Source organism: Phodopus roborovskii, unplaced genomic scaffold, assembly GCF_943737965.1.
Source record: "Phodopus roborovskii unplaced genomic scaffold, PHOROB, whole genome shotgun sequence".
NCBI classification, from domain to species: domain Eukaryota; kingdom Metazoa; phylum Chordata; class Mammalia; order Rodentia; family Cricetidae; genus Phodopus; species Phodopus roborovskii.
The window spans coordinates 10805110-10831010 of NW_026126578.1; the positions used below are offsets into that span (position 1 = coordinate 10805110).

Genomic DNA, 25901 nt, shown 5'->3' on the forward strand with positions numbered 1-25901 from the left:
CATGTGGTTGTGATTTAGGGTGAACGTGTCTTCCTAAGTCAGTCTAAAGGCACATTTCAGAGTACGAGGCGCAGCTGTAGGGGAGGAACAGGGGACTGCAAGAGTATTCTGGTTTGTAACAGTAGAAACACTATAATAACAGTAGAAACACAGTAATAATAGATGCTAACATGTACTAAGGCACACTGTGTTGGATAAGGTAGTCCCATTGTTGACATCTCTTAGGGCAACTCAGCCTCAATGATCTCAAGGATGAGAAGAGGAATGATTTCAGATGAGACTGACTATGGAGAGTTAGGCCATTTGTTCAAAGCTGCACTGCTCAGGTATCACACCGGTGACAGCCAACAGCAGGCCTGTCTCTCACACAATTCTCTGGACCACAACGAGCTGTGGAGCTGATGGGCCAAGCTGTCTTTTTGTTCAAGTCCCAAGACAGGACCTAAAGGATTGTGTTCATATTGCCTCTTATTAGACAACTGCTGATTGTGTTTGCTTTTTCTGGGGTCTGGTAAGCAGTATTTTTGACTTTCTAGTTTGAACTGCCTCTTCAACAATTCTTACATGGCCCATGTTTGAGGTCTGCTTTGTTTGTTTTTTTTTCTTCCAGTTTCATTTAGAAAAGGAACTTCACTGCTAGATATTGTTATAACATCTTGCATCTTGCTTCTAGTCACACACACCTTTTTTTTTTTTTTTTTTTTTTTTTTAAACAGTGCAGTGTGAACAGTGTCTGTGGTTTTTGAGCTGCGGAAATCCTTTTGAGAGCTCCTCCTCTCAAAATGGCCAGAGTTCCTGGCCCATGCTTGAGGTCTCATGACCTCACCGTCCTTCCCTGATAGCAGACAGCACTGACTGGACTAAACATGAAAAAGCCTCTGGTTGCCATCACTGAACTTAAATCCAAGGGCCTCCCTCTGGAGTCTCAACAATACTGTTCGTTCAGGTGGCTGCCCAGAGAATTGTGACAAGAACAGTGACAACTACGATGCTTCATAGGGCCTGGTGACTCACACAGAGGAGCACCTTGTGTGAGTTGTGACACACTTGTCCTTGACCTGGAGGCACAAGTCTCTATTCTTGTTTCTTAACACAACCCAAGTCAGGGGTTTAATACTCCTTTTTCCAAAGATTTCCCAGAAATCAGATTCCTAAGGGATCTGGTGACTTCTACCTGGAGAAGGGTTGAGAGACTCCCCAGCTAGTCCTACCTGAACACTTTGGCTAAGTTGGCCACAGCCCAGTTCACACACATGCATTACACTGACAACCAGGATGGTATTGCAAAGTCAACCTCATTCTTCTAGTAAATGCAATGATCAAAAGAAGGCAGAAAAGAAACTGTCTTTTGCAGTGTTGTGGAGGGAGCTGGAGGACATTAGTGTGTCCAGCACAGAAGAAAAGTGCCAAGTGGTTCACTTCTACAGTGAACTGAACATATCAAAGGTCTTAGTAGCAAAGATTTTGAATGATTTTAGCAGAAAGGTGGAAGATGATGTGTTCCATTTCATCATCCAATCATCATGTGTTGTGCACACATATTGGAATGTTACTCTGTGCTCCATAAATATGTAAACTACCATCTGTCATTTAAGAAGACAGGTAAAAAAAGAAAAAATCCCCCAAATAAACAACAACAACAACAAAAAAGCCAAGCAAACAAGTAAATAAATAGTGAACAATTAGCATGAAACTGGAACCCTTAAATTGTACATCACTGGTAAGAATGTAAAATGGTTTGGTCTCAAAACAAAACAAATAAACAAAAAAACAAAACCAAACAATTTTATCATTTCTCAAAATCTTAAAGGGTTTACTGAATAATCAAGAGGTTGCATTCCTAGATATATACCCAAAAGAAATGAAAATCATACATCTCTGTAAAACCTTGGATACCAATGTTAAGATAGGCACAAAGTAGCTAGACTCAATGCCCATCATTGAGGAGTGACTATGATGAGTGTGTGATAACCATACTTGGAATACTAATCACCAGAATAGGCGTGAAGTTCTGATCTATGCTAAAACCTGGGTGTAACTTGAAGAAACTAAGTTAAGTGAAAGAAGCTGGGCACAAAGGACCACATTTTTCATTGCTACATTCAGAATGTAATAATATCCACAATGGACTATTGATTTCTTTCTCAGGAAATTTGCCACAATAGACAAATCTAAACAAGTCAGAGGGTGGGGTGGGGGGGAGAAATATATATAAAGTTTCTTTAGGGAATGATGAAAATGTTCCAAAACCAGAATGTGGTAATGGTTGCAAAACTGAATCCACACACAGAGAAATGAATTGTGCTCTCTGAAGTGTTGAATATATGGCATGCAAATTAAATCTCAACAAAATGGTTTAAATGATGATGTGAGACTATAAATTGGTTTCAGCAGCCCAGGGTGAGCACTGACCTGGAACAGGTTGCCCACTCCCTGTATTCCTGCTGTACCCTCTTCCTGAGGCTTTGCCTGCCCTGTAGTGAGGATGAACAGTCCTCACTCCAATGGACATACAGATGGACAAGTGTGTGTGTGTGAAGCCAGATCAAAGTCCCCTGAAGTATAATTCCTACCATCTTGACTCAGAGTTGGTCATCTCTGCTGCATTTGTAGTGACCCACGCCTGTCAGAGAGACCCATTTCTCAGCTTTTCCTAACAGTGAGAGTAGCCCTTGAGGAGATTTCTGGAAGAGATTTTTTTTTCCATTTTAAAAATGATCTGTATTTATTTATTTTGCAGTGGAGAAGGCAAACATGTGGCTGTCAGAGGACAACCTGCCAGGGCTGGTTCTCTTCCTCCACCACGTGGCTTACAAGGGTCAAACTCAGGGCTTCAGGCTTGGTGGCAGGCCGTTGCCTTCAGGATGATCGTGGGGGTCCCTAGGTTTGAACTAATAACCGAACTGCTTGTTTAGAGAGAGCAAGTACACCTGTATGGAAGTTAGAGGAGTCAGTTCTGTCCTCTGCCACTGGGCCTCAGAGCTCGAACTCAGGCGTCAGAGTAGGTGCCTTTGCCCATGACCCATCTCAGCAGCCTATTCTTCCCCTATTTTTTATTGTCTTAAAACACATATAACATAAAATTACCACCTCACCCACTTTAAAGCTTACAGTTTAAGGATATTAAGTATATTAATAGTGTGAACATCCATATCTATGATCCTTTTATCTTATTAAACTGAAACTCTGGTCTTCATATAGTAACTCCGAGTTTCTCCCCACCCTCTTCCCTTAAGCTACTGTCCTGTTTTTTGCCTCTGTGATTCTGGCACTATGACTAAGAACTTCAAATAAGTGCAATCAAACGGTGTTGTTTGTCTTTTGTCACTGGCTTATTTCACTCAGCATAGAGTCCCCAAAGTTCATCCATGTGGTACCATCTATACAAACTTGCTTTTAAAAGGGTAGTAATATTCTGTTGGATGTAAATACTACCTTTACTTCATCCATACCCACAATACTTGGGGCACGTCTACCTTCTGGGTCTTGTAAATAATGCCACTCTAAATGAGAGTGTATAAACATCACTTCAAGACCTGGCTTTTAGTGCTGTGTGAATACCCAGAAGTAAAGTTTTGGGTCACTCAGTAATTCTTTTTTTAATTAACTGAGAAACGGCCGCTCTGTTTTTCACAGCAGCTGTATCATTCACTTCCCATTTCTACAAGTTGGTTAATCTTGACTGTCAACTTGGGGGACATTTAGAACTACTTAGGGTACACAAACCCCCGGGCATATCTATGAGGTGGGAGGAGCCACCTTGAATGTGGGCAGCATCACTTTTCAGACTGGAGTTACACAGAGATTAAGGAGAAACGAGCTGAGCACAGCCTCTGTCCTGTCCCTCCGTACTCCCTGGTTGCAGACGAGCTGTGCCTGGCCACCTCACACTCTGGGGACCACACCTTCCCACAGGATGGACCCTGAGACAAAAATGAACCCTTCTTTCCTGTACTGCTCTTGTCTGATATTTAGTCACAGGTTTGAGAGAAGTCACTAATACACACCCAGAGTGTCAGGATCCCCAGTCAGGGTCCCCAGCTTTCCACACCCTCCCTCACACTTGCTGCTCCGTTGTCTGTTTGGTTCTGAACAGCATCTCTAAAAACGGGCCTGCCTGAGATTTAGGGGAACAAAGAACCAGTTCAAGCCCTTTACTGCTTTTCTAGAATCGACGGTACCTCAATGTCCGGAAGCCATCTTGTACCCTACAGATGAATCAACGCCATTGCTGGTCAAGCCAAGGACAGAAAGTGACTGAGTCCCTAATGCTTTCTCCTAAAGCCACCTGGCTACCCGCCTCTGCACTTCTAGTCACACAGCAGAGTAAATGCAGCCAAGTCGTAGGACAGCAGTCTGCAGCTAAGGGCATTTCTGAGTGCCATGCCACCCACATGAACCACAACTCCTCTTGCTGCATATGATCAGAGGCTAGACTTCTCCAGAAACTACAGCTCTTCCCTCACCCAGGTTCAGTCCTCCGGCCTTGAGTCCCGCGCCCAAAGGGAAAAGAGGAGGCACACGCGCACCTGGTGATCTTAAAGATTCTGAGCAGCCGCACACATCTCAGCACAGAGATGCCCAGGGGGGACATGATCTTCGTCTCCACCAGGATGGTCTCCAGGATGCCCCCACACACGATGAAGCAGTCGAAGCGGTTGAAGAGGGATACAAAATAGGCCTGCAGGCCCAGGCTGTACATCTTCAGGAGCATTTCTGCAGTGAAAAGCGCCAGCAGGGCCTTGTTGGCTGTGTCTGGTGGGTGTAGGACCAACCGGGTGGGATTCAAGCAACCGAGAAGAGCAAAGAGAAAGGGGAGGAAAAACACCAGTCACTGTCATACCTGGAAAAAAGAACCACTCATTCCTCCCCACCTCCTTCCCCCTCCCTCCCTCCTTTTCATGAGATCTCTCTCAGCTACTTCTGAAAGAACAATTAGGTCCAGTTTCCATATTATAAGGATTTGCTGAGCATCCATCATGCATTAGAGGCTTAGCATATGCTGTCCTCCTTATTCCCCATAGAAACTCGAGAGGCTTGGTGCTACTCTCATTAAACCCAACCTTTAGAGGTGAGACAGGAGGTACAGAGGGGTCAGTGACCCCGCCCAAGCCAATAGCCAAAGTTGAGAGCAGGCTATCTGCTCTGTGCCATGTTATCACTAGACATCTCATCCCAGGATCCCCACAACCTGGGCCATATCTGCCTCACTCCCCAGAGATGCTTAGGCATGGGTTGTAGATATCTTGGGGGGGGGTCCAGGCACAACATGGGGTCTTAGCTAGCTTCTGGGGATACTGTTCCTTATCCAGACTCTGTTTGCTTCTTGCCTATCTTCTTATGTCTGGGGAAAGCTACTTGGAACTAGAGTAAGGCCAGAGGAACGGAAAATGATTTCTGGGAAGTTGGCAGCCAGGGTTCTGAAACAGCCAAAGAAGCTGCAGCTCCTGACCTGCTACTGACAATAGTGACTATGGCTGTAGGGGACAGTGAGAGGGACATCAGTGTTTGAAGGGCCATGTCTGTTTATAACAAGGGCATGAATTTTAATATGAAGCTTGCACGCTTCCAGGACCTTGGACTTTCCAGCATTGGCACCAGTCAGGCAGAGGTCATTGGCTGCTTTCTTGTCAACTTGCCACCAATAATTCATCCCTCCCCAGGACCAGGGCTGAGTTAGCAAGAGTGAACAGTCCAAAGCCGGGGGCTGCTCACCTTGGACTTCTGTGAGCCAGTGGGGCTGGTTGTAATGCTCGGAGGCGATGGTGAGTGTGTTGAGGAACACTAGGAAGATCACGAGCCAGTAGAAGACGTTGGATTTAACTGCCGCGCGACACTTCCTTCTGCAGAATCTATTCCACCTGCGCCAGTAGCGGCTGGAAAAGGGTAAGGAGGAAACACTGGGTTGGCTGGGAGATCTAGACTCCAGCCAACCCAAAGCACATGAGGTGACATCTCACCTGTCACCGGCTTGGCCTTACTATACAACCTGGTAGTGGGGTGGTCAGACTTCTCCCAAGCTTACTAGGCTCCACTGTTTAGCTATCCACGTGGCCTTGGGTCTGTCTATACTCCATCGCTAAGCTCTGGTTAGAAATGAGAACAGGGATAATTTCCCAGGATTCCTGTAGACATGCATAGAATGCCATGTAAGCCATCTGGCATGAAGCTGAAGTTGCCCAACAAGTAGGGCTGTTTTTATTTTCTCAGCTGGGGATATACCTCAGCGGTAAAGCCGAGCACGGATATGCCCTGGTTTCAATCTCCAGTGCTGAAAGATAAAGGAGTTTCCAACTGTTTTAAATTTATTTTAATGGCATTATCAGAAATAGTGTGGCAAGTATAGGGGGAAATTAGTCATTATGCTGGTGGCAGTGGCAGGACTAGTAAATGGTTACTATGAATAAAACCTTCTGTGGGCTTGGTATTTTAGGAATGTCTTAGGGCTTCTCCAAAAGTCTGTAAGTCAAGCATGTGTTAGCCTGGTATCGAGGAGGAAACTAAGAGCCACTGGGGTTCAGCAAGTTGTCCAATATACTAGTGGGAAAGGCAGGGTGATGCTCTCTCCAGCCCCACCCTGCCCCTTCCACTGGACCTGTACCACCTTGCCATGTAGAGGAAGAGGCTGCTTTACAGTGAGGTTCTTTACATTCACAGGCTCCTACGATCTCTTGAGAGCTCAATGAACCTTTAGAGTTTCTGTTTAGAAAAGTGGGTACCCCCCACAGAGAACCCCTAAAGCTCAGCTACAGTCACACAGCATTCCCCCGTGCTCCCGGGCAAGGGCTCTGCTGGTTTTCACGTGTGGCTATGTGTAGAATGACTTGGGAAAGCTTTCACAACCACCCAGCCACCCCTTCCAGGGTACCTCACCTCAGCGTCAAATCAATCTCATCGAAAACTGATGAACTGGGTATGGTATGTTCAAATACCGGAAAGATAGCATTGGTACTTTTGAACTTCCTCCAGCTGGCTCTAATGTTTAGTATGGCTGAGAACCATTAAGCTGGATGATCCCAAAGAAACATTCCCATTTTATGACTCTATGATAAAGGGTTTCACTGCCATCCCCCACCCCCAACACACAGCTCTGCTGGGGAGTCAGAAGAGGAAGTATTTAACAGCTGCCTGGAATGCAATGCAGAAGAGTGGAGAATCAGACAATAGACAGCCAGGTCAAGACCCACCATAGGAAGACCCATGCAATCAGATTTTATTTCCGAAAAGAAGACAACAGACACTGACATGTGGTGAGCTTCTAGATCTAGGTGGAACCAGGAAGACAGCCCCAGCTATCTTGGTAAGCCACGATGTAAGAAAAACTTTATTAGTGGCACAAAGGACACCGAGGACACAGCAGACTGGATGCAAAGACGCAGCAGACTGGATGCAAAGTCAACGGGGGAGTTTGGAATTCAAGAGGAGAGGCAGGTACTAAGAGGGGCACCCAAATGCCTACCTGGTGGTCTGGGAGTGTCGTGCCCACTACCAACCAAAAACCAGAGAAGAGAGGGCGGTTGGGAGAGGGGCAATGCATTTAGCTGGGAATGTGGCTCAGGGTGGTGGCCAGGCATGCATGCAGAAAGATCATTAGGCATGCTGGGTCCCTGCTGGGGTGGTAAAGAAGGCAGGAGGAAGTGAGACAATACTCTGGTGCAACAATCACAAGTATCTGCACTTGACATGTGATATTTCTGTTTGTCCCTTTCTAGTCTAGGCATATAAGCAGGTATGTAAAATCTGTTTGCAGTAGAGACCTGTAAACCTCATTCTGCAGCCCATGAGTGGATGGAACAGCTGTTTGATAGGTCATGATTAGCACTGAGAAAAGAACAGCATGAAAATATCATAGCATGACTCAAACTAGTAATAGATACTTGAATAAAATCCTCAGTGTGGATTTGTGTGTGTGTTTGGGGGGGGGGTTCTGGGCCAGGATGCAAAGACCAGCCTTCTATTTTAGTGCAATGAAATGGGCCTGTAATGCTACATTCTGAATAAGTCATTAATCCATATCTTCAGTCTTCTGGTTAGAGATAATCAGAAAAATGTAGTCATTTCTCTGTAGAGTTGTACTGGTAGTGCATCAGTTGAAAAATCATGAATGATCCTCAGTGTCACACAGCACCATATGCAAGCATGCCAGAAGTGGCTATAGAAATGGCTGCGTATGTCACATACTCTGTCCCCAAGCTGAACTTTCTACTCCTTAAAGGAGACCTTTTCAACATCACAAGCTCCATGCCAAGGACAGATTGTATTCTCTGATGCCAGGGAGCCAGACCTCTACATGAATAGTTCCTTCCATTTGCTCACATTTCCTTCTGGGATATTGAATGGTTCCCTCCACTTGGCCATATTGCCTTTTGGGATAGTTTGGCTTCATCTATGTCTCTATGTCATTTTTCTCCCTATTGTTCCTGTTACCAAGGCTTAACTGAATTCTATGGTGAGAATGGAAGAGCCAGGGGCAATCTAAGAATTTGAACTCTTCCCTTAAAACTACCAGGGGGAACTTGGGTTTCAGCTTGCAAGCTGGAGGATAGATAGATTAATCTCAGTGTTCTGACCTCATTCATCCTTTACTGGATGCCCCAGCTTTGCAGGGGGCACTCAGCTTAGCTGGTGCTTTGGGAAATTTACTATGCACAGAAGAGACACCATGCAATTCAGACATTAGTCTGCAAGTGCTCTTCAGGGTGCTTGAAACATCTAGCCATGCCACATGCAAGTGTGAGGATCGGGGAATATGTGGAAAGGGACAAGTGACTAGGACAATGAGTCCCAGGTAGTTACAATAAGAGATGGTCTTTTGCATTTGCCAGAACTTGATACTGTATAGTTTCATGTTATTGGAACACATCTCTACTTCTTCCTATGATTATTAATATTATAGATAATTTAAAAAGCATATTAACTTCAAAGATAATGATTTAAAATAGACACAATCCCATACTGTAGAAACCATTGATAATTGTCATGCAGACTACAGAGCAATCAAGGTTGCTTTTAAAACTGACTTGGAGTAAGTTTAATACTGAGAATTTGACCATGGCCATTTCTGTCATGTTTATAAGTGGTGAACATGGGTTGTTGTACAGCCAGGCCCATCACATGGGTCTACAATAGCTCTCTGCCAGCTCTGTTAAATGTGGTTGCTACTGCACAGAGCCACTCTGGAGAGTCACATGGATTTTAGGTTGTGGTGGGGATGGGAATAATTACTATCCAGGGAAAGTATTTAAAGATAATTGTACATCTCCTACTTTTCAAACATAGTTTTGCTTGACAGCTGGTTTCCTGGCAACACTTCCTACTATATAATAAATGTAATAGTTTATTAGAATGTGTAAATTTATTTGTGTGTTTACATATGCATAGAGGATATAGAAATTAAATGATAAAACAGGGAGGAGCAATTTGCCTGCTATTCATGTTCTCTTTGCATTAGCTGAAAGTCATTTACTAGAAATACAGAAACGGGAGAGAAGGATGGAAGTGAATGTGTCTACTGTACTTAATTGCCTACAGCATTGTGCTCTGCTCCCTCTGTCTTGGCTCCTCTTACCTTCACCCCCACCCCCAGCACAGAGCTTTGCACCGTATTTGTTTTTAGCAACACAGAATACACTCCCAACTATGAAGACTTCCATCTTCTAGTCCCATTTCCTAGGTCTTGCACATCCCTAGGGCCCAACTCAAACTCCAGCTTCTCTGCAGTGGGCTTTGTGCTCTTCTAGCCCTGGCATCCCCCCAGAGCCTGCCTACATCACTACACATTTTGTTTGTGCAGTCAAGAAACACTTTTGTAACACCTGCTATGGACAATGTAAGATATGAACAGTTAACAGACACAGTCCTTTTCAGCACAAAGCCCACCTAAGGCACAGCAGTAGGTGATGATGTTACCTGCTGGGCGACTCTGTAAGAGTGTCCCTAGATTCCATCTTAGGCAGTCATGGAGGCCTCCAGAGAGCTTTCCCCCAGCAGAGGACTTCCATTGCCTGGTGTTAGCAGTTAACTTTTAATGTATGGTTCCTGACTTTTTATACTGAGATAATTAGACCCACAAGAGGCAGGGACTATGTCTTCTATTTTGTTACAGATCTGTAGTATTAAATGCAGTCAGTCCATCTCGCACAGTAAGATGCTGGCTCACAGGTTGTGTGAGACATGATATAGAGACATGCTCCAGGTCTAACTCACTGAAAAAGGCAAGGCTTAAAAACCTCCGGCCTTGGGAAGGGGAAAGGACAACACTCCTAAACGGCTTTTCTCGGCATGAAAATGCTGACAAGCCTGAGACATGGAAATAGTGGACACAGCAGGCTGTCTATTAGCTGGAGTAAGTTACCATCTTCAACAGAACCTGGAACAAACAGCAGAGAAAAAGCGCTACATTTAACTCTTTTATGACTAAGTAGCCTAAAAATGGACTATAGAGATTGGGGCAGACTTGTGCTTATGCCTAGTTGTTCATGGCACAGCAGAAATGCAGTGACATGTCAGGCAGTTCTTGCTGAAGACTAGGCCTGACAGTCCTCACATTTTGGAAACCCATAAGATTTTCTCTGAATTCTGCATAGTTGTGCAAGGAAAGACTCCAACAGGTCCCTGGATCAATGATGCTTAGTGAATCTCAAATGTAGTCTTAATTTTCCTTTACATGAAAACCTGAATTGTCAAAGTAACAAAGTATCATCTAATTTTTTCCCTAAAACTCTATTTAACTATTCTTTCAAAATTAACTATGACTTCGTATCATCTAGTCCTGCACCTAAAATAGGCCAATTTGAAGCTCAAATTCTATTGCTGTCATTATTAAATTGTTTCCCCAACTGAGAGAACTATTTGGAAAATGTTGATAATTCTGCAAGCATTTTCAATCCATTACCAGCCTTAGCTATTCCCCAACCAGACACCATCAGTGGGCTGAAGGATGTAAGTTAGTCAGCTGCTTGTGATATTGCTCACAACCAGGGTCTCCTTGTCTGGGTGGCAGCTACTAGCAACATGTGGCCAATCCAAACTAAGATGCACAGTAAATGTAAGGGACATGCTAAGTTGCAAAAAGTCTTGGTGCAACAAAGAACACAGACTATGTCACTGAAATGTGTTACATTAATTCCTGTTGAAATGACAAGGTTTTCATTACCCTGCTTTAAATGAAAATGTTTTGTTTCCTGCTGCTCCTCTGCACTTCCTTGACATGGCCACTAGAATAATCTCCAAAGCATGCACAGAAACAGGTTCAGTATATCAGCCAGGACTTGGCTATAGCATGGATGAGGCTAGTCCCCAGCTGTGACTCTGGGCTTCTTTAAGTCTCACGGATCATCTACAGGTGCTTTTAATAACTGTGCCAACCCACTGACAAGAAGCCATTTGTGAATACAAGGTTATTGCTGTGCTTCTCTTAAATTGGAAGTGCAGAGAGAGAAGCATCGCCCCCTGCGGCCCCTAAGTAAGCAATTAGAGATGCAGAGTGGGCCAAGTCCCAAGGATCAAAAGATTCTGCAAGGACACCCCTGACACAATAGACCACCCAATTCTCAAGGTCTCCTGATAACTCACTAGTGTCCACCAAGTATGGGATCTTCTCTACAAGACTCCAGATTGGGTTTATCTATTCATTCATCTATGATTCCTCATTTGCATATAGCGAGAATAGAATTCAGGAAATATTTTCACTATAAAATTTAATCTCTTTACTGTTACTGTGTGTGGGCTGTGGAACTGTTCAGAGTATATGTACTTGTCAAAAATGACATTTGTTTGAATGTCTGTCAAGTCTATTGTCTTTTCAAGACCAGGTTATCCATCCATCCATCCATCTATCCATCCATCCATCCATACATCCAAGTTCTTATTACACACCCAGCTACTTCTCCACATGCAGGAGATGAAGAAGGAATATCTAGAGAGTATTCTTTTGTCTTTAGAGCTCTCTTTCATGTAATAAAAGTCACCACTGGTAGACCTGATCCTGGATTTTTTTTTTATACCAAGGAGGCCTTGTTTTGAAAGAATAATAAGGGGAAGGAAGCCTGCATTTTCCAATCCCAGTAGAACATGGGAGAAAGGAGGTAACGGAATTGGAGCAGTGTCAAATACCGGAGTCCTCACTTAATCTTAATGCTAGGGTGTTGAATGCCATTAAGTTAGAGGGATTTGCTTACAAACACTTGGATATCATAGAGAGGGGCTCAGGGAGTTGGGGCTCTGCAGGCCTTTCCAAGAATGCTAATAATTAGCCCATCACTCATCTGGCTGGTTGTCAGAGAGAGTTGGATGCAGGTAGGGAGAGGATGTGCACTGGAGCTGTGGTTCCCAGACTTCAGTGATGGATCATGAGAAATGTGGAACTATGAAGTGAGGTAGGACTGGATTGCAGAGCTTGGGACTCAGAGAACAGAAGTGGAGATTTCAAGGCTGGAGGAGTGCGGCTCAGGGCACGATATGGCCTGTAGTGGTAGATGTCCAACCCACATAGACCCATGTATCAGAGCTGGTAGGAGTCAAGAGAATCTTGAGAACTTCAGAACCTCATTCTTTAAGCTGATTCTGGGATTGCGATATTCCTCCCCTGGGGTATCCAAATCCACCTCAGACAGGAGCTGGGGAAGAGGAATTCTGAGAAATTATACTTGTGACCTCCAGGAAGTGCTTAAAACATCCTGTTGTAAACACCTGTCTGAACTAAACATACATATATGATGAGACTTGGGAGGCAAGACTGTGCTATGAAAAATAAATGGCCAATGTTTTTGGTGTCTAAGTGTTTTGGAATTAAATTCACGTTCCCATCTTCCATACACAACCAGTCAAGTACTCAGGGAGCTTGTACAGGCAACCAGTGGGGTAGCAAGGTAGGCACTGAGCAGACTCCATGTTCAGACAAAGTTCTTTTCAGCATTGCAACAGGTAGAGTATAATATGGTAAGTACTAGGACGAGGGTGTGACAAAGCATGTGGAATGGAGGATGAAGGGAAGACCGTGTTAATCTCCTTGGGAGTGTGGTGTGCCAAGGGTGCCATAGGTGCTGTACCCTTTGAGCTGATTGCCAAGCCTGACATTCCCAGAAAGAGACATAGATGGTGATTTCAGTGGAGCAAAAGCCCCACAGGAAAGTCTTAGTGTGCACGAGTACAGAGACTATTTGGGAATCTGCAAGGAGTTGCATGAGGTGGGAATAAAGTATTTGTGCAGACGTGCAGAAGGTAAAGCCAGAGGCAAGCCACACGGTGGATACTCTGGAAGCTTCTGACACCGTCTCCAAGCAGTGGCAAAATTGACATTCTGTCTGTAACCCTCAAAGTTGTGAAGTATACCAAGTAGTAACAAATGTTCACACACCTATTTGTACTCTATCTTATACAGGAAGTAGGCATGTAGATACATAGACACGCTTGTTGTAACCACTCAGAAACTATGCAAGAGAAGCCTAGTCTCAACACTTGAGCTAGTTCCCTCGACCAAACTGTGAACCCCCATAAAAAAAAGCAGTTAAAGCCCCAGCAGGACCCCCGCTGATAGGAGTTACCTTGGTCATCTGACACAGTAGCTGGGGAATCAAGCTAGAGAGGCAGAAGGAAGAGGAGCAGTTTGCTTCTCACTCACCTGAACTTGGATTTGGAGATCCGGTGGCTGAAAGAGTAAAAGGAAATATTAGCAATGACAAAGCACTCACTTTCCTCCACATAAAGGGGGGAAGAGGGAAGAGAAAGGAGATGGGGGGAGGAGGATGCAAGCAATTGAGAAAATATTTTGGAAAAAAAAAAAACCCAAACATTTGAAGGTACATGTCAGCTTAGCTTTGATGCTAAGAGAAAGGTGAATACAGGCAAAATAGTAGGCTGAGTGAGACTGCTCAAACAGCCACAAGCAAGACCTGCAAAATGATGGCACAGGGCAGACGGGAAATCTCAGAAAGCCCCACCCTTAGATGAGGAACTGTAGGCAATCAACACTGCTAAGAGAGGGTGAATCCGTCTGCTCCAGGGATGAGGTCCCTGGCAGGGTATTTAATTCCCAGTGGTCAGCTCTAAACACACCACATATGAGCAATACTAAATGGGTTCAGTGGGTTATATATTTATAAATATATACCAGAAATGACTAAACAGAAATTGAGGGGAGCGGTGGGTATATGGAAGGTGTTGAAGGGGAGGAGTGGGAATGATGTAAATCCTCATTTTATGAAATTCTCAAATAAAACAGTTTATATTTAATAATGGCCACAAAGAATAGAATCCAAATGAAAAGTGACAATTATCAGAGACCCTTGTAGAAATGTTGGAAGGTGACTGTTTAAAGCCATGTTGTCCCAGTTAGGCAAAAAGCAGGCTATGTCATATAACAAGGAAACATCTACTCTTCTCATTATTATATATATTTTTTTATTTTTTAAAAAAGCAGAAGATGTGACAGGTGGCAAAGCCATCGTGCACGAGATAATTATATCTCCAGGGCACTGAGAAGCTGAGCCAAGTGCCTTTATTGCTCTGAACTGTTAGCTAACAACCCTTTCCCACCCCCAAGACTGCCTGCTAGGCTGCAGGGTTTAATCACATGTTAACTGAGTGAGTGGGAGGGGGACCTAGAGCCCAGGGCAGCATCTTTTATCTACAGCTACCATTTAATGGGGGACGAAATGCTTGCTAGCTGCTAAATGGAGACAGGGAGGTAGGCTACTCTCTGCAGCAGGGGCATACTGAGCTCAGGGATCTTGCAGCGAGCCGAGTTGGTTCCAGGCTCTCTTTCCTACAGAGGGTCTCAATGGTTTCTGGCTCATCTCAGACCCCTTGCCCCCTGCAAGTCTCACTTTCAGTCCAGTTAAGTTGTGAGACCGCAGAAACTCCCCGATGAGGAACTTGGGAGTTCTCTTGAAGAAATGAGTGTGTGACATGGGATAAGGGGAGTTCAATGTTGAGTGAAATGTGTGGCCACTCTTTGTGCCCTTGTAGTCCCTGGGCCGAAGGAAATGGTCCATGAGTCTCTTACTTGGCTCTGAGTCCTGATGTCTAACCCTGTACTCCTCACGTGAAGAAGGCTTCTTGTTGCTCTTGTTGCTAGCAGATGCATGTGAGCATTACTTTAGGTTCTCTGTATCCAAAATATCCATTTGTTTTTTAATATAAGCACATTTCCCCAGCCCTCAGCAACACTACTCGGTATGTGCATATAGAAAGGAGTATGCCACTAGGGTGGGCCCTAGAAGGGGTGGGCTTATAACTTGTTATAAGATGAAAGGCTTTGGTTACTTGGCACTCCCTGTATGCAGGAGCAGTTAGCTACAGGACTTCAAAAAATAGAAGGACACTACTGCTCATAGCCCACTGTCTTCTAGTAGTAACGATAGACTTCATATTTGGATAGCTGTTTTCATTGTGGAGAAAGGAGCCAGAAGGCCCTGAACACCTTAGCACACCTTTCTCCTACTGATGTTTGATGTCTGTGCAGACCTGTAAAGTCCTGGAAACAGCAGAAGCCTCCAGTGCACCCAAGCATGAGTAGCTTGCTCCAAAGTTTCTGGACCTTTCCGTCATTCATAGTAAGGGCAACACCATCCCTACCTCATGTCTCAGGTGGACTTGTTTTAGAGCAAGGATACAAGGAGGTTAATGACTAGCCAGCGCTTGTGACCCCCAGAGTACATCACTGGTGGGGACTGAAGTCTGTTTATTCCCAGGGACTTACCTGGACCTCTAGGATCAACCCAGAAGACCAAGATTTTCCTTCTTGATTTTGACATACAAAATTAGACACAGCCCCAAACCATTTTCCCCTCTTAGCTACCCACTTCTATTTATCGTTATCTGACAAATATCCGAATGTCTTGGGAGTTGTTTATACTTTCAGCTTCCCCTTCCTTCTTTGAGTTCTGTATACTTACTACCTGCTGTGGGAGAGTATTCCTGAATTGTATTCATTTTGCCTTCAGCACACTCAGAAAGATTGCTGACTCAGATTCTCTGACTCCTCAGCTTGATCATGACCCCAGCTGTTATGATGAGAGGGGACATATCTTGGAGTCTGTCCAAGCTGAACATGGCTCCAGATATTGGATGCTAAACCCAGCTGCTCCACATCTCTAGCCTGGATCTCCTTCCCAGAACCCAGGCTTTGCCTGTAGTCTCTTCAATCACTCTGCCACTTCCAAGGCTCCCCGGCAAACAATAGACTTGGCTTCTAGTGTTCAGCTTGACCTTTAGTGATGTCAGTGTGACCCTTGACATAAGGCAGATTATCTACTTGGCCTTTAGCTGGGTCACTGTGGCTAATTCCCACCCAGATTCGCATAACTGTCCTTTTTAAAAGTGCTTTTAGGCTATAAAAAGTACCAAAAAAAATACATTTTAAAGATGCCAAGTCTACATTGACAGTGTCAGTCTCCAGAATGTCCAGAGATGCACATCTAGAGGTCCCTTGGTGGTCTTCCCATTTGTATCTTCAAGATTATCCTTCAAGTTTCTATGGTTGCCAGCCCCCACCCTGAGAAAGATGATGATGGGTCTTAGAATGATTCCCATTACTGCCCAGTGTGCTCCTGACTCTACTCCACATTCTCTACAGAACCACAGGTCCTCAGAACTGGAAGGACAGTCTCGGCTGTGTGATTTCTCAAGCCGTAGAATGCCTTATTCATTTGTGATCTCACGTGGAGCCAAATAAGCCAACGAGATGGTAGTGGTGCCCCCCTAAGTAGCCCTGAAAGGCAGTGTCCAGCCTCAGGTCCTGCGGGAACCACTGGTCCACCCTGTCCCTTTCTTGGGAGAAAGGAGCTGTACCATAGAGAAGGAGCTTGCTTGGGGTCTCATGTCAGCTCCCTTTCATTTTCCAAGGCAGAAAAAAATCTATTTCCTGGACCCAATTCCTTTGCAGTTTCTTTAGTCTCTTGATTTTCGGTGACTTCTCAGTGCCTCGAATATCACCCGGATGGCAGTGAAAGCCAGCCCTTTATTCCTCTGGCACCTCTTCCTTTCCCTATCCCTTTGCAAGGCCTCACTGTTTTAGTGGGTGCCCTGAACTGGCACATTTCCACCTCCTCTTGCTGAGACTGGTTCCCAGGGTCAGTATACCTCTAAAACCCCTTGGAGCAGAGAGCTCCAGGACACATTGGCAATCCGCCCATCCTTTCTGTCCCCACATTACAACTCTACCTGATGCTGCCATTATATCAAACGGCCACAGTGGCTGCTTCATGGATATGTCACCCTATTTCCTAATTGTTCCTAATGTCAAAATGATCCTCCAAGAGTGCAAGATTGATGAGACGGACTCCCTCACAGCACTGTCTTCTTAAAACCCTCTAGTAACTTCTCACACTTTTATATCAAAGACCAAGTTCATTGTGGGGCCTACCAGTCCCTGCCTTGCACTCGAACCACTGTCCCTCACACACGCTGGCCCCTGGAACTCAGTATTTATAGTCATTCTTGGTTTTCAACTTAAATTTTTAATCCCTCAGCGACTTTCCCTAACCTGACACTCCAAACCAGGATTCTCCACTATTGAGGAGCCATTACATTTACTTACGAATCATAACACCCAATTTCTAGCCTTCCACACTAGACTGTCAGCTCTGTGGGGTCAGTGCCATTTTCTGGATGACTACTATCTCTATCACCCACCATAGGCTGTGACTGCCATGAAGGTTGACACAGACAGGGCTTTCCTGACATCTCCCTTCCAGTGTAACTGTGTTTGCCTGTGTCTTTCTATTCTGTGTGTCAGTTTCCCCAAAGTTTGGTCCAGGTCTCCTGCTTCCTATACCTCTCTTAACAAACTCTATCCTATGAACTTATCAATAGCCTCAAATGCTAGCCTCCATCTCTACTCAGAACTGAACCTCAGAGCTCCTTACCCTGCCGTTCACACAGTACCCGCATAGGCTGGACCTCCTCCAGTTTTGCTTCAGCCTTGTTATCAATTTCTCTTACCAAATTTTGGTGAATCCTTATTTGATGTCTTTCTTTGTCACCAAACTGCATCACATTGCAGATCTTTTTTCTATGTCCCTCTGCCACCCACACGACATCTTTACCCCAGCCTTCTCCTTACATGCAAGTCCTTACAAAATGATGACCTCTCACTCTGCCCTCAGTCTGCTCCTCTTCTCAAGTCTATTCACCGATAGGAATGGCGGCCATCTTAGCCCATCACTGTCTTGTTGGGACACGGGGAAAGAAAGCAGCTGATGGAGTGTATATTGTAATTCTGGCACCACAATTTTATATTTAGTATGCAGCGTAGGTATGTATCAACTTGGGTATGTACTCTGCATAACTCCTGAAGCAGAGTACATCCTCCTAGGAGGTGACAGATAGATCAGCGATGCCAGTTCCCCTCCACAGGGGACAATCGTGTTTGCTCTCCAATCTCGCATCATGTACTCTGAAAATGTACTGTGAAGTGAGTTCTCAGTGCCAGCTCCCTGGCCCCTCCTGGTTTATACCTTGGGCCATGCCCCAAAGCCAGCATTGTAATAACCTTGATGATCTTTTTTTTCCAAACTTCCCATCCTTGATGTCAAGCAAGCAGAAACGCCTAGAACTTATGGGCTAGAAAAGTCCCATATGCCCGGCCCTATCACTGCTATTTGGGGCCACCTCTAGAAACTCAAGTGCTTATTCTGTAAAATTCCAAAAGAGAAAAGAAGAAAAGAGGCTGGGAGTACTGCTTACAGATGTAATTAGCACAATATTTTAACAACATTTTGACAATAATTGCTTCTCCACAATGCTGAGAAATCTGCAGGGCAGACTCCCTGGTGCCACTGTCAGAGTGAGTGATGCCACAGCCCTGTGTACCCTGGAACCTGGCTGCACTGCCCCTCAGCCTTGCTTACCTCCCTCTTCTGGCTCACTCACAGGCACACTCTGACGCGCCTACTGTCGTGAGAAGGCTGGGTTTGTGTGACAGTGAGTCACAGCACAGAAGAAGGTGCTGTTCTACTCATGGAGCATTTGGAGACACATTTTGTTTGGGCTAATCCTACTCAGAGCTTTCTGTCTGCAGTTCCTTCCAGTGGCCAAGACAAGGTCACAGATGTCATGCTCAAGGCCATAGGAAAAGCAGCCATTGCCTCCCAAAGTGAAGCCTGGGTGTGGCTACCTAGTGGCATAGCCCTTTATCCCCCAGACTCTGCTTTCTGTGATACTAGTAATCAAATCGGTTTTGCCAATTTTAGTAATTAAACAATTTCCCCCCTTCATTTAGGGAGGGAGGGTCATTGACATGGATGACTTGATTCTGTGTCCAAGACTGTGACAATCCATGCGTGTGCTGCTCTCATATCAGGTCAGAGCCCTGGGAACCAGGGACTGGGAGGAAGGCTTAGTTACTAAGGACTGCAGCCTCCTAGGCTAAGGACATCCAGGTGGTACCCCAGGCAATGGCTCCCTTCCTTTGAAGGGCTGCTGAGAGCTGCGCAGGACCAGAAGGTCATCCCCCGGTAGTGGAGTTTCTCAGCTGCTGATTTTCTTTGAGGCCATGTTTGTCAGAATGGAGAAGATGACTAAGCACCTGCAGGGACCCTGGCCCACTGGCTCTTATGAAAGAGACAAAAGGGAATAAGGAAAAAACCCCAGACATCAGAGCACCCCTACTTCTGTACTTCTCTGGTGGGGTGAAAGGGTCCAGCATCCATGTTTCATGGTCCTAACAGAAGTGCTGAAGATGAACTTGAAGTTGAAGAGCCCACTGCCACGTTCGAGGCCATACTTCACCCCAGGCCTCTTTTCCCTCCACACACACAGGGCACAGGTTGTCATCCAGGTTCTGATTGCACCTCTGCAGTGAGGACCCATCCCATTTGCCCCCATGAGCCGGTTTCCCAGGGCACAGTCCCGGAAGAACTCAGTGTTAAGTTTGCTGTGGGTACTCACGCAAGCCTGGCTCCACAGTTTTCTCCCTCGATGTCACCTCCAGCCACATTTTCAGTGTTGACAGATTCAGTCTCACTTGTGGGCATGCTCACTGTGAGTGAAGGGGAGACATGGAAGGCATTGAGGGTAGGGAGAGAAAGGTAGGAGAAGAACATTAGTGTACAATATACCATCCTAGCCCAGGGTTGGCTGGGCACCACCTGCTGGCCTGTCTGTGGGGGCCTGGCCCTGGCACTGTCTTCATCAGACTGGGTAGGTCAGCTGCCAGGACACTGCAGTTGAGTGGGAATGTAGGAGGGACTCTGGTGATCAGACCGTTTACCTTACAGGTCACAGTTGGGCCAGGATGATGGTTGCATCTTTGCTCTGCCCTCAGAAGGGTGGTAAAGTTTTCCACTTGCATTGTCAACTTACCATGGGGAGAGAAGCTCTTAAAACAAGACTCCACTGCCTTCTTTCTTTCCCCTACCAGCTCCTCCCAAGACTGGAATCTAGCTTGTTTGCAGGAAGGGAACTTTGCTACTCCAATTTCTTGGATTTGAGAACACTATTTTTCCTGCAGTGCACTGTGTTATAAAACAATGACACTTAGGACCACACCTGAGATGGTGGGCTTGAGGTAACTAGCAACTGTCAAACTCACCTGTTTGGCCCCACACAACATGGCAGAGACAAGGATTGGAGGTGTCTAGTTGCAGGCTCCACAGAATTATGCTTAAATGTTGGCCAAAGAGAGCCTGCAGGGATACCATCTCTCTTCCCATAAGTCCTGGCACTACCATCTAGTTACCTGTTTCTCCTGGAGCCAATCTTCCCAAGCAATGCTCAAAATCTTATACTATGGCAGCAGCAAGCTAGATTTCTAGAAGGGACTTTTCTAGCTTAGACTGAGCATGGTGGCTTAGAAGGTATCATTTCTTTTCACTTATTTATTCTATGCAATTAAAATTTAGGTCAAAGAGGTCTTCAGAACTGCCATCATCCTTTTTAATGTAATATGAGTCAATCTCTCTTGCTCTCTTTCTCTCTCTCTTTACTTAAAAAAAAAGACTATATGGTCTTTATATATTCCAAGATGCCCTCAAACTTGCAGTCCCCCTGCCTCAACCTCTGGAGTGCTGGCATTAGTGGTGTGTACCACAACTCCTATGGAGTTCCTTGGTTTTACCATTATTTCTTTAGAGCAATGTGAAACAGCACTCCTTCCAGAATAAACCTCATTTGATAAGAAATCGCTAGCCTTAGGCAGCCGCAGTGTCCACAGCTAGCGACAAGTCTCCATGGACTACTACAGCCCAGGGGAAGACTCTCACTGGTTACATGGTAATGCTGATGGAGGCGGACTTCCCTCAGTTTCTTTTTAATGGTTTAAGACACATCAAGTGGACTGAAAGAGACTCGTTTCCAAAGTAGAAGACCCAAACAGGAAACCCATGACTTACTATGTTTTGACTGTTACATGGAGTAGTTCTCTTTGACTTAGGATTCTGCATCGGAAATGTTGAGGAAAAGTAATCTAGACATCATCTCATAGATATTAAAGGATGGAGGAAACTATTGAAATTACCCAGCTCTAATATGTTCCCCTGATGTCACAGGAAATGCTTAGACAATGGGTATGATGGTTTAGGTCACACAGTAGCCCTAGACAGGACTAGTAACTGGGCACTGTCTCTGTCCCAGGCTCACCTTGACTACTCCAGTGTAGACCAGGTCTCTTTTCTACATCTAGGGTAAAGCCAATGACTGCGAAGCTGAGTCAGGCTCTGGGTGCACCACTGGATGGCACAGAGTAGCCCAGCAATGTTGTTCAGTTTGATAGCATTGACATTCACATGCCAGCCAAGGTCTTTGGGTGGGACTAGTCCTCTGAGGTGACTTAGCATTGAGGACTAGGAATAGGGGCCTGAGGTGGTTTCCCTGGGCTGTGCATGACCCACTTACATAAGGAGTTGTAAAAGTGATGGGCATTTTGCCTTTCAGTTCATTAATCTTTAGCCACACCAGACTCAGGCCCCTTTAACTCTCCAGGTGTCATGCTTAGGAGATGTGAGCCATATGTAGAAAGCCACCGGACTTTGTGATACTTGGCTCTCAGAGAACTCTTAGTGTGTGAGTAGAATGGTGTGGAAACAGCAGTGCTAGGATTGGAAAGACACCAAAATTCAGAAGAAGTGCCCTGGGCCTTAGGAGAAAGCCTATCCTCTAAGGTCAAGGTACTTCCAGCTCTGGGGCTCATTCTGCATTTACAGTGACTGGTTCTAGCTGTCACTACCCAAAGGAAGGGCTCCATCTCTATCAGGGAACAGGTGGTGCTGGTTGTCAAGCTCAATGACTCTATCCAGTGGAGGAGATGAGGGTCAGCAGTCTTCCCCTCATAAACACACACACACACACACACACACACACACACACACACACACACACACACACATCAAGAGGAACATTCTCCCATGCAATCTGTATGGACCAACATACATTTACACACAGAGAGCATAGGAGACATTACCATGGGTTTCTGTAGAGTGACTAAACCAAGCAAACTTCCCTTTCTTCTGATCAAGCAAGCCCGCCGCAGCGCCTCCTTTCACAGACAGGATGGGCAGTGTCAACATCAGGGACAAGACATCAACAGAGAACATGCAATCAGCACAGGCAAAAGAAACAACCCAGTTCTTACATAGAACACTTTTATTTCCCCAAATTAATGAAAACAATGAAAAGCATAAACCAAAACATATAAGAAAACATAAAATCTTGTCAAACTTCTTAAGTCACAGGAATTAACAACATAAAACAAATGATGGGCCCCAGGTAAAGCAAATGGCGGACTCTAGACGAGGCTCCCAACCACACTGGCATATGTAACTAGAAACTGCCTAGTATCTGTGTCACCTGAGTAGGGATGTCCCTTTTAAAGCTGCTAAGGTCCAGCTTGCCTGAATTTCCTCAATCCCATTGGCTAGGTTGCTCAAGATTCTTCCTCACAGGGACCATAAATGCCAGCTTCTGTGGCCTCCAACACTTCCTTCCCACTTGTCTTTTGATCTACTTTCCCCCTTGTCTAGCTCAGTCATTTTGTTTCATTTACTAAGAGGCTATCCAACGCCTCAGTCTTGGTTTCATCCAAAGTACATATACATCTGCTTTTCTTTGGATTTCAGATGTTTAATTTGTTTAATTTTGCACACACCATGTTTGTAACTCATACACAGTGTATGTGACACTCTGTTGTCTTTTGAAGAGGAATAACCAGAGAGTCTGGGTTGAGTAAAGAACAACTAAGCTGTCTTGGGAATTGACTTTTCATCCAAGTTTCCTGTGCACAGAAAGCCTTAGGCTCCGCTCATGTCTGGGCTTAACTGAAGAGGAAGGAGCTAATGGACAGGGCAGCTGTGCTATGTGATGGCCTCAAGTCCCGAGAACCAATGCTTTAGCCAGCTCCCCAGGAAGGGTGTTTCTCTTGATAACACTCATACTTGTGTGCTTTGGTGAGGCTACAGGGCAGCTGTTGGAAATCAGTGATAGACACGTCCTGACCTCAGCTCATTAATGAGGAGCAGCAGTGGTTGGGAGTAGGAAGTTACCAGACACTCCTATAAGAACGATTGTGCTCTGATGAGGACAGGCAAGTGGCCCATGTGCTCTAGGGAAGGCTGTGAAAGGAACTCATCCTAGTCTCCTGCAACTCAGACTATAGCCAATGAGCTTTCTTGTTAGTGGGGATTCAGAAGTCTGGCTCCTCTTAGAAAGGCGTCAAACTTATTGCCAACCTACAGGAAGGTTCGTGTCTCCAGTGTACAAAACACACGGTAGAATAAACAGCAACTCTCAAATCAGCTCTGAGGCTTTTCTTCCTTCTCAAAAAATCCTACCTGAATCAAACATCAGAAGTGAGTTAGCTCCCATTTCCATTCTAGAGAGGTACGTTTTAGAACAAGAACAAGAACTAAAGCAAGAATGAGAGCCCACGAGGACCGTGCTTTCTGTGGAGGGGTGAAATGGACACAGAAGGCTGCCTGTTGCTAAGCTTCTGCGGCTGGTGTGTGTGTACACAGATTCTGGTCAGTGTCACAAAGGTCAGAGACCTGTCAACCAGCAGCATTATCCAGCATTGTGCTTGACGAAAAGTGTGCCCCATTTTGTCTGGCTTTTGAAATAACTGTAGGGTAACTTTAAAAGCCATAAGAAGAACCTGACAAATAAATATATGGTGTTCAGCTGTAAGCACATGTGGTCAGGAAATCAATGGTGGGGTTTGGCTGAACTTCTGGCTCAGTCTCCATTCAATCTGCTCTGTGGGTCAAGTCACAGCTCTAAAGGTTCCTAGCTGAAATGAGCATTCTCTCACCAGAAAGGCACATTCATGATCGTTTATTCCATAAGCATCTGGGAGATAAAACAGCTGAAATGAAGTTTGTGCTCCTGTCATTAAAGGACCACACAGCACTGTGGCAGCTGCTGTTTTAAGGGAGACTTCTGCGGGAGCTATGTGCTCTGATTGTTTAGGCCTAGAATCACAAATGTGAGCCACGTATCCCACAGGTGAGCCAGACAGCTTGACCACCTATGGTTGCTTAGCTAAGGTGATTGGCTGAAAGATGGGAAAGAACTCAGGGGTCAGAGGACACCCTATTCCAATGTGATTATGTGATGGCCTTTGTAAAACACAGCCCCTGAGTTTGTGTGTGTGTGTGTGTGTGTGTGTGTGTGTGTGTGTGTGTGTGTGTGTGTGCGTGTGCACACATGCTCACAGTAAACACTTTACTGGATGAGCCATCTCCCCAGCCTAATCTGATGTGTTCCGAGGGGAGATGAAGCTCATTTTTTGAATTTACTGATAACAGAGGCTATCACCAAATGTGGATCTCTGGAGGAAGATTCTAAAACAAAACAAAACAAACAAACAAACAAACAAAAACCACAAAGCTTTCTCGAGAAAGCAATCCACTATTGTTGCTGCAAGTGACAGGTGGCATCACTATTTTCTTAGTTTTGGCAGCAATAGCTAAAATGTTGCACATACTTTCTTTCTGTGATGATGCTAGGATGCCTGAATTGCTTAACTTAAAGAGTCCTTCTTCTGCCTCCCAGGTAGCTAGGAGCCACCACATCTACTTAGGCAACAGCTTGCTAACAGCTCATTTCATCCCTGAATTAGTATGTTCTACCCCATCCATCCCTCTAAACACCTACTCTCAGTAGCCTCTCTTGCTTGAGTGGTACTTGGTGGTTTGTCTCTGTGTCTCAGTTGAGGTGCAGTTAGTGTCTCTCATCTTGTTTGGAAAATGACTGGGTAGATGCTGTGGAAATTGTAATGAATTATAACAATCTCTACATATAATTTCTCCATGAGATAATGTGGAGCCACACAATAATATACATCAGGGGAGGTATGTGAGATCTAAGCCCTCTGAGATCTTAGCCACTGAGCTCTGGGAGTCCACCATAAGACACCAAGTGATGTCTTTGAATTATGTTGGCACAGCTTTTCTGGTACTCTTTCTGTAGCTGTGGTCAATGAGGAGGTTCATACCATCTAGGAAACCAGATCACAATAAAACTACAGCTCCCCTTGGACAGACCCTCATGAAACAGATCCCCAAGTGGCAGGGCTGATCTGGACTGGGCCAGTGAATGGAAACTCATGTTTCCCTTAAGAAGAAATTAGATCTTGTTTGGCCACCACAACATCAATATGTGCATCAAAAGGTGGACAGATGCATTCACACAAGTACAAAAATTACTCAGAAGGGGTTTGACAGAGGCTTGAGAGTCAAAGCAGTTTGTGTTTTGGTAAAGGAAAGTATTAGTGTGGTCACTTAGCAATGGAAATGGAAAGATTGTTGGGAGTCCCTTCCTTTTTTTCTTCTTTCCCAACCTCAAGGCTTAGAAGAGATACAGGGAGAAACAATCACATATATGACACCTAGGCTGATTTTTCCTGTGTGTTCTTACCACCTAAGAGGCACCAGAGAATGTGAAATGAATCTGGGAAGAAAGATAAAATA

At 45.1% G+C, this 25901-nt stretch overlaps 1 protein-coding gene across 15 annotated transcripts in view; it reads right to left on the bottom strand.

Moving 5' to 3' along the window:
- The window catches only part of Cacna1c (calcium voltage-gated channel subunit alpha1 C), a 614413-nt gene that overhangs the window by 99920 nt on the left and 488592 nt on the right, over nucleotides 1–25901 (bottom strand). For 9 of the 15 annotated variants that reach the window (XM_051203679.1, XM_051203665.1, XM_051203667.1 and 6 more), the window contains exons 10-14: nucleotides 22400–22474; nucleotides 19891–19981; nucleotides 13622–13648; nucleotides 5716–5876; nucleotides 4530–4755 (exon numbers count right to left, since the gene is read on the bottom strand). In XM_051203679.1, coding sequence (XP_051059636.1) covers nucleotides 4530–4755; nucleotides 5716–5876; nucleotides 13622–13648; nucleotides 19891–19981; nucleotides 22400–22474 — 580 coding nt within the window. The remainder of the gene's footprint in view (nucleotides 1–4529; nucleotides 4756–5715; nucleotides 5877–13621; nucleotides 13649–19890; nucleotides 19982–22399; nucleotides 22475–25901) is intronic. The other 6 variants (XM_051203678.1, XM_051203673.1, XM_051203676.1 and 3 more) reach the window with 1 other exon arrangement.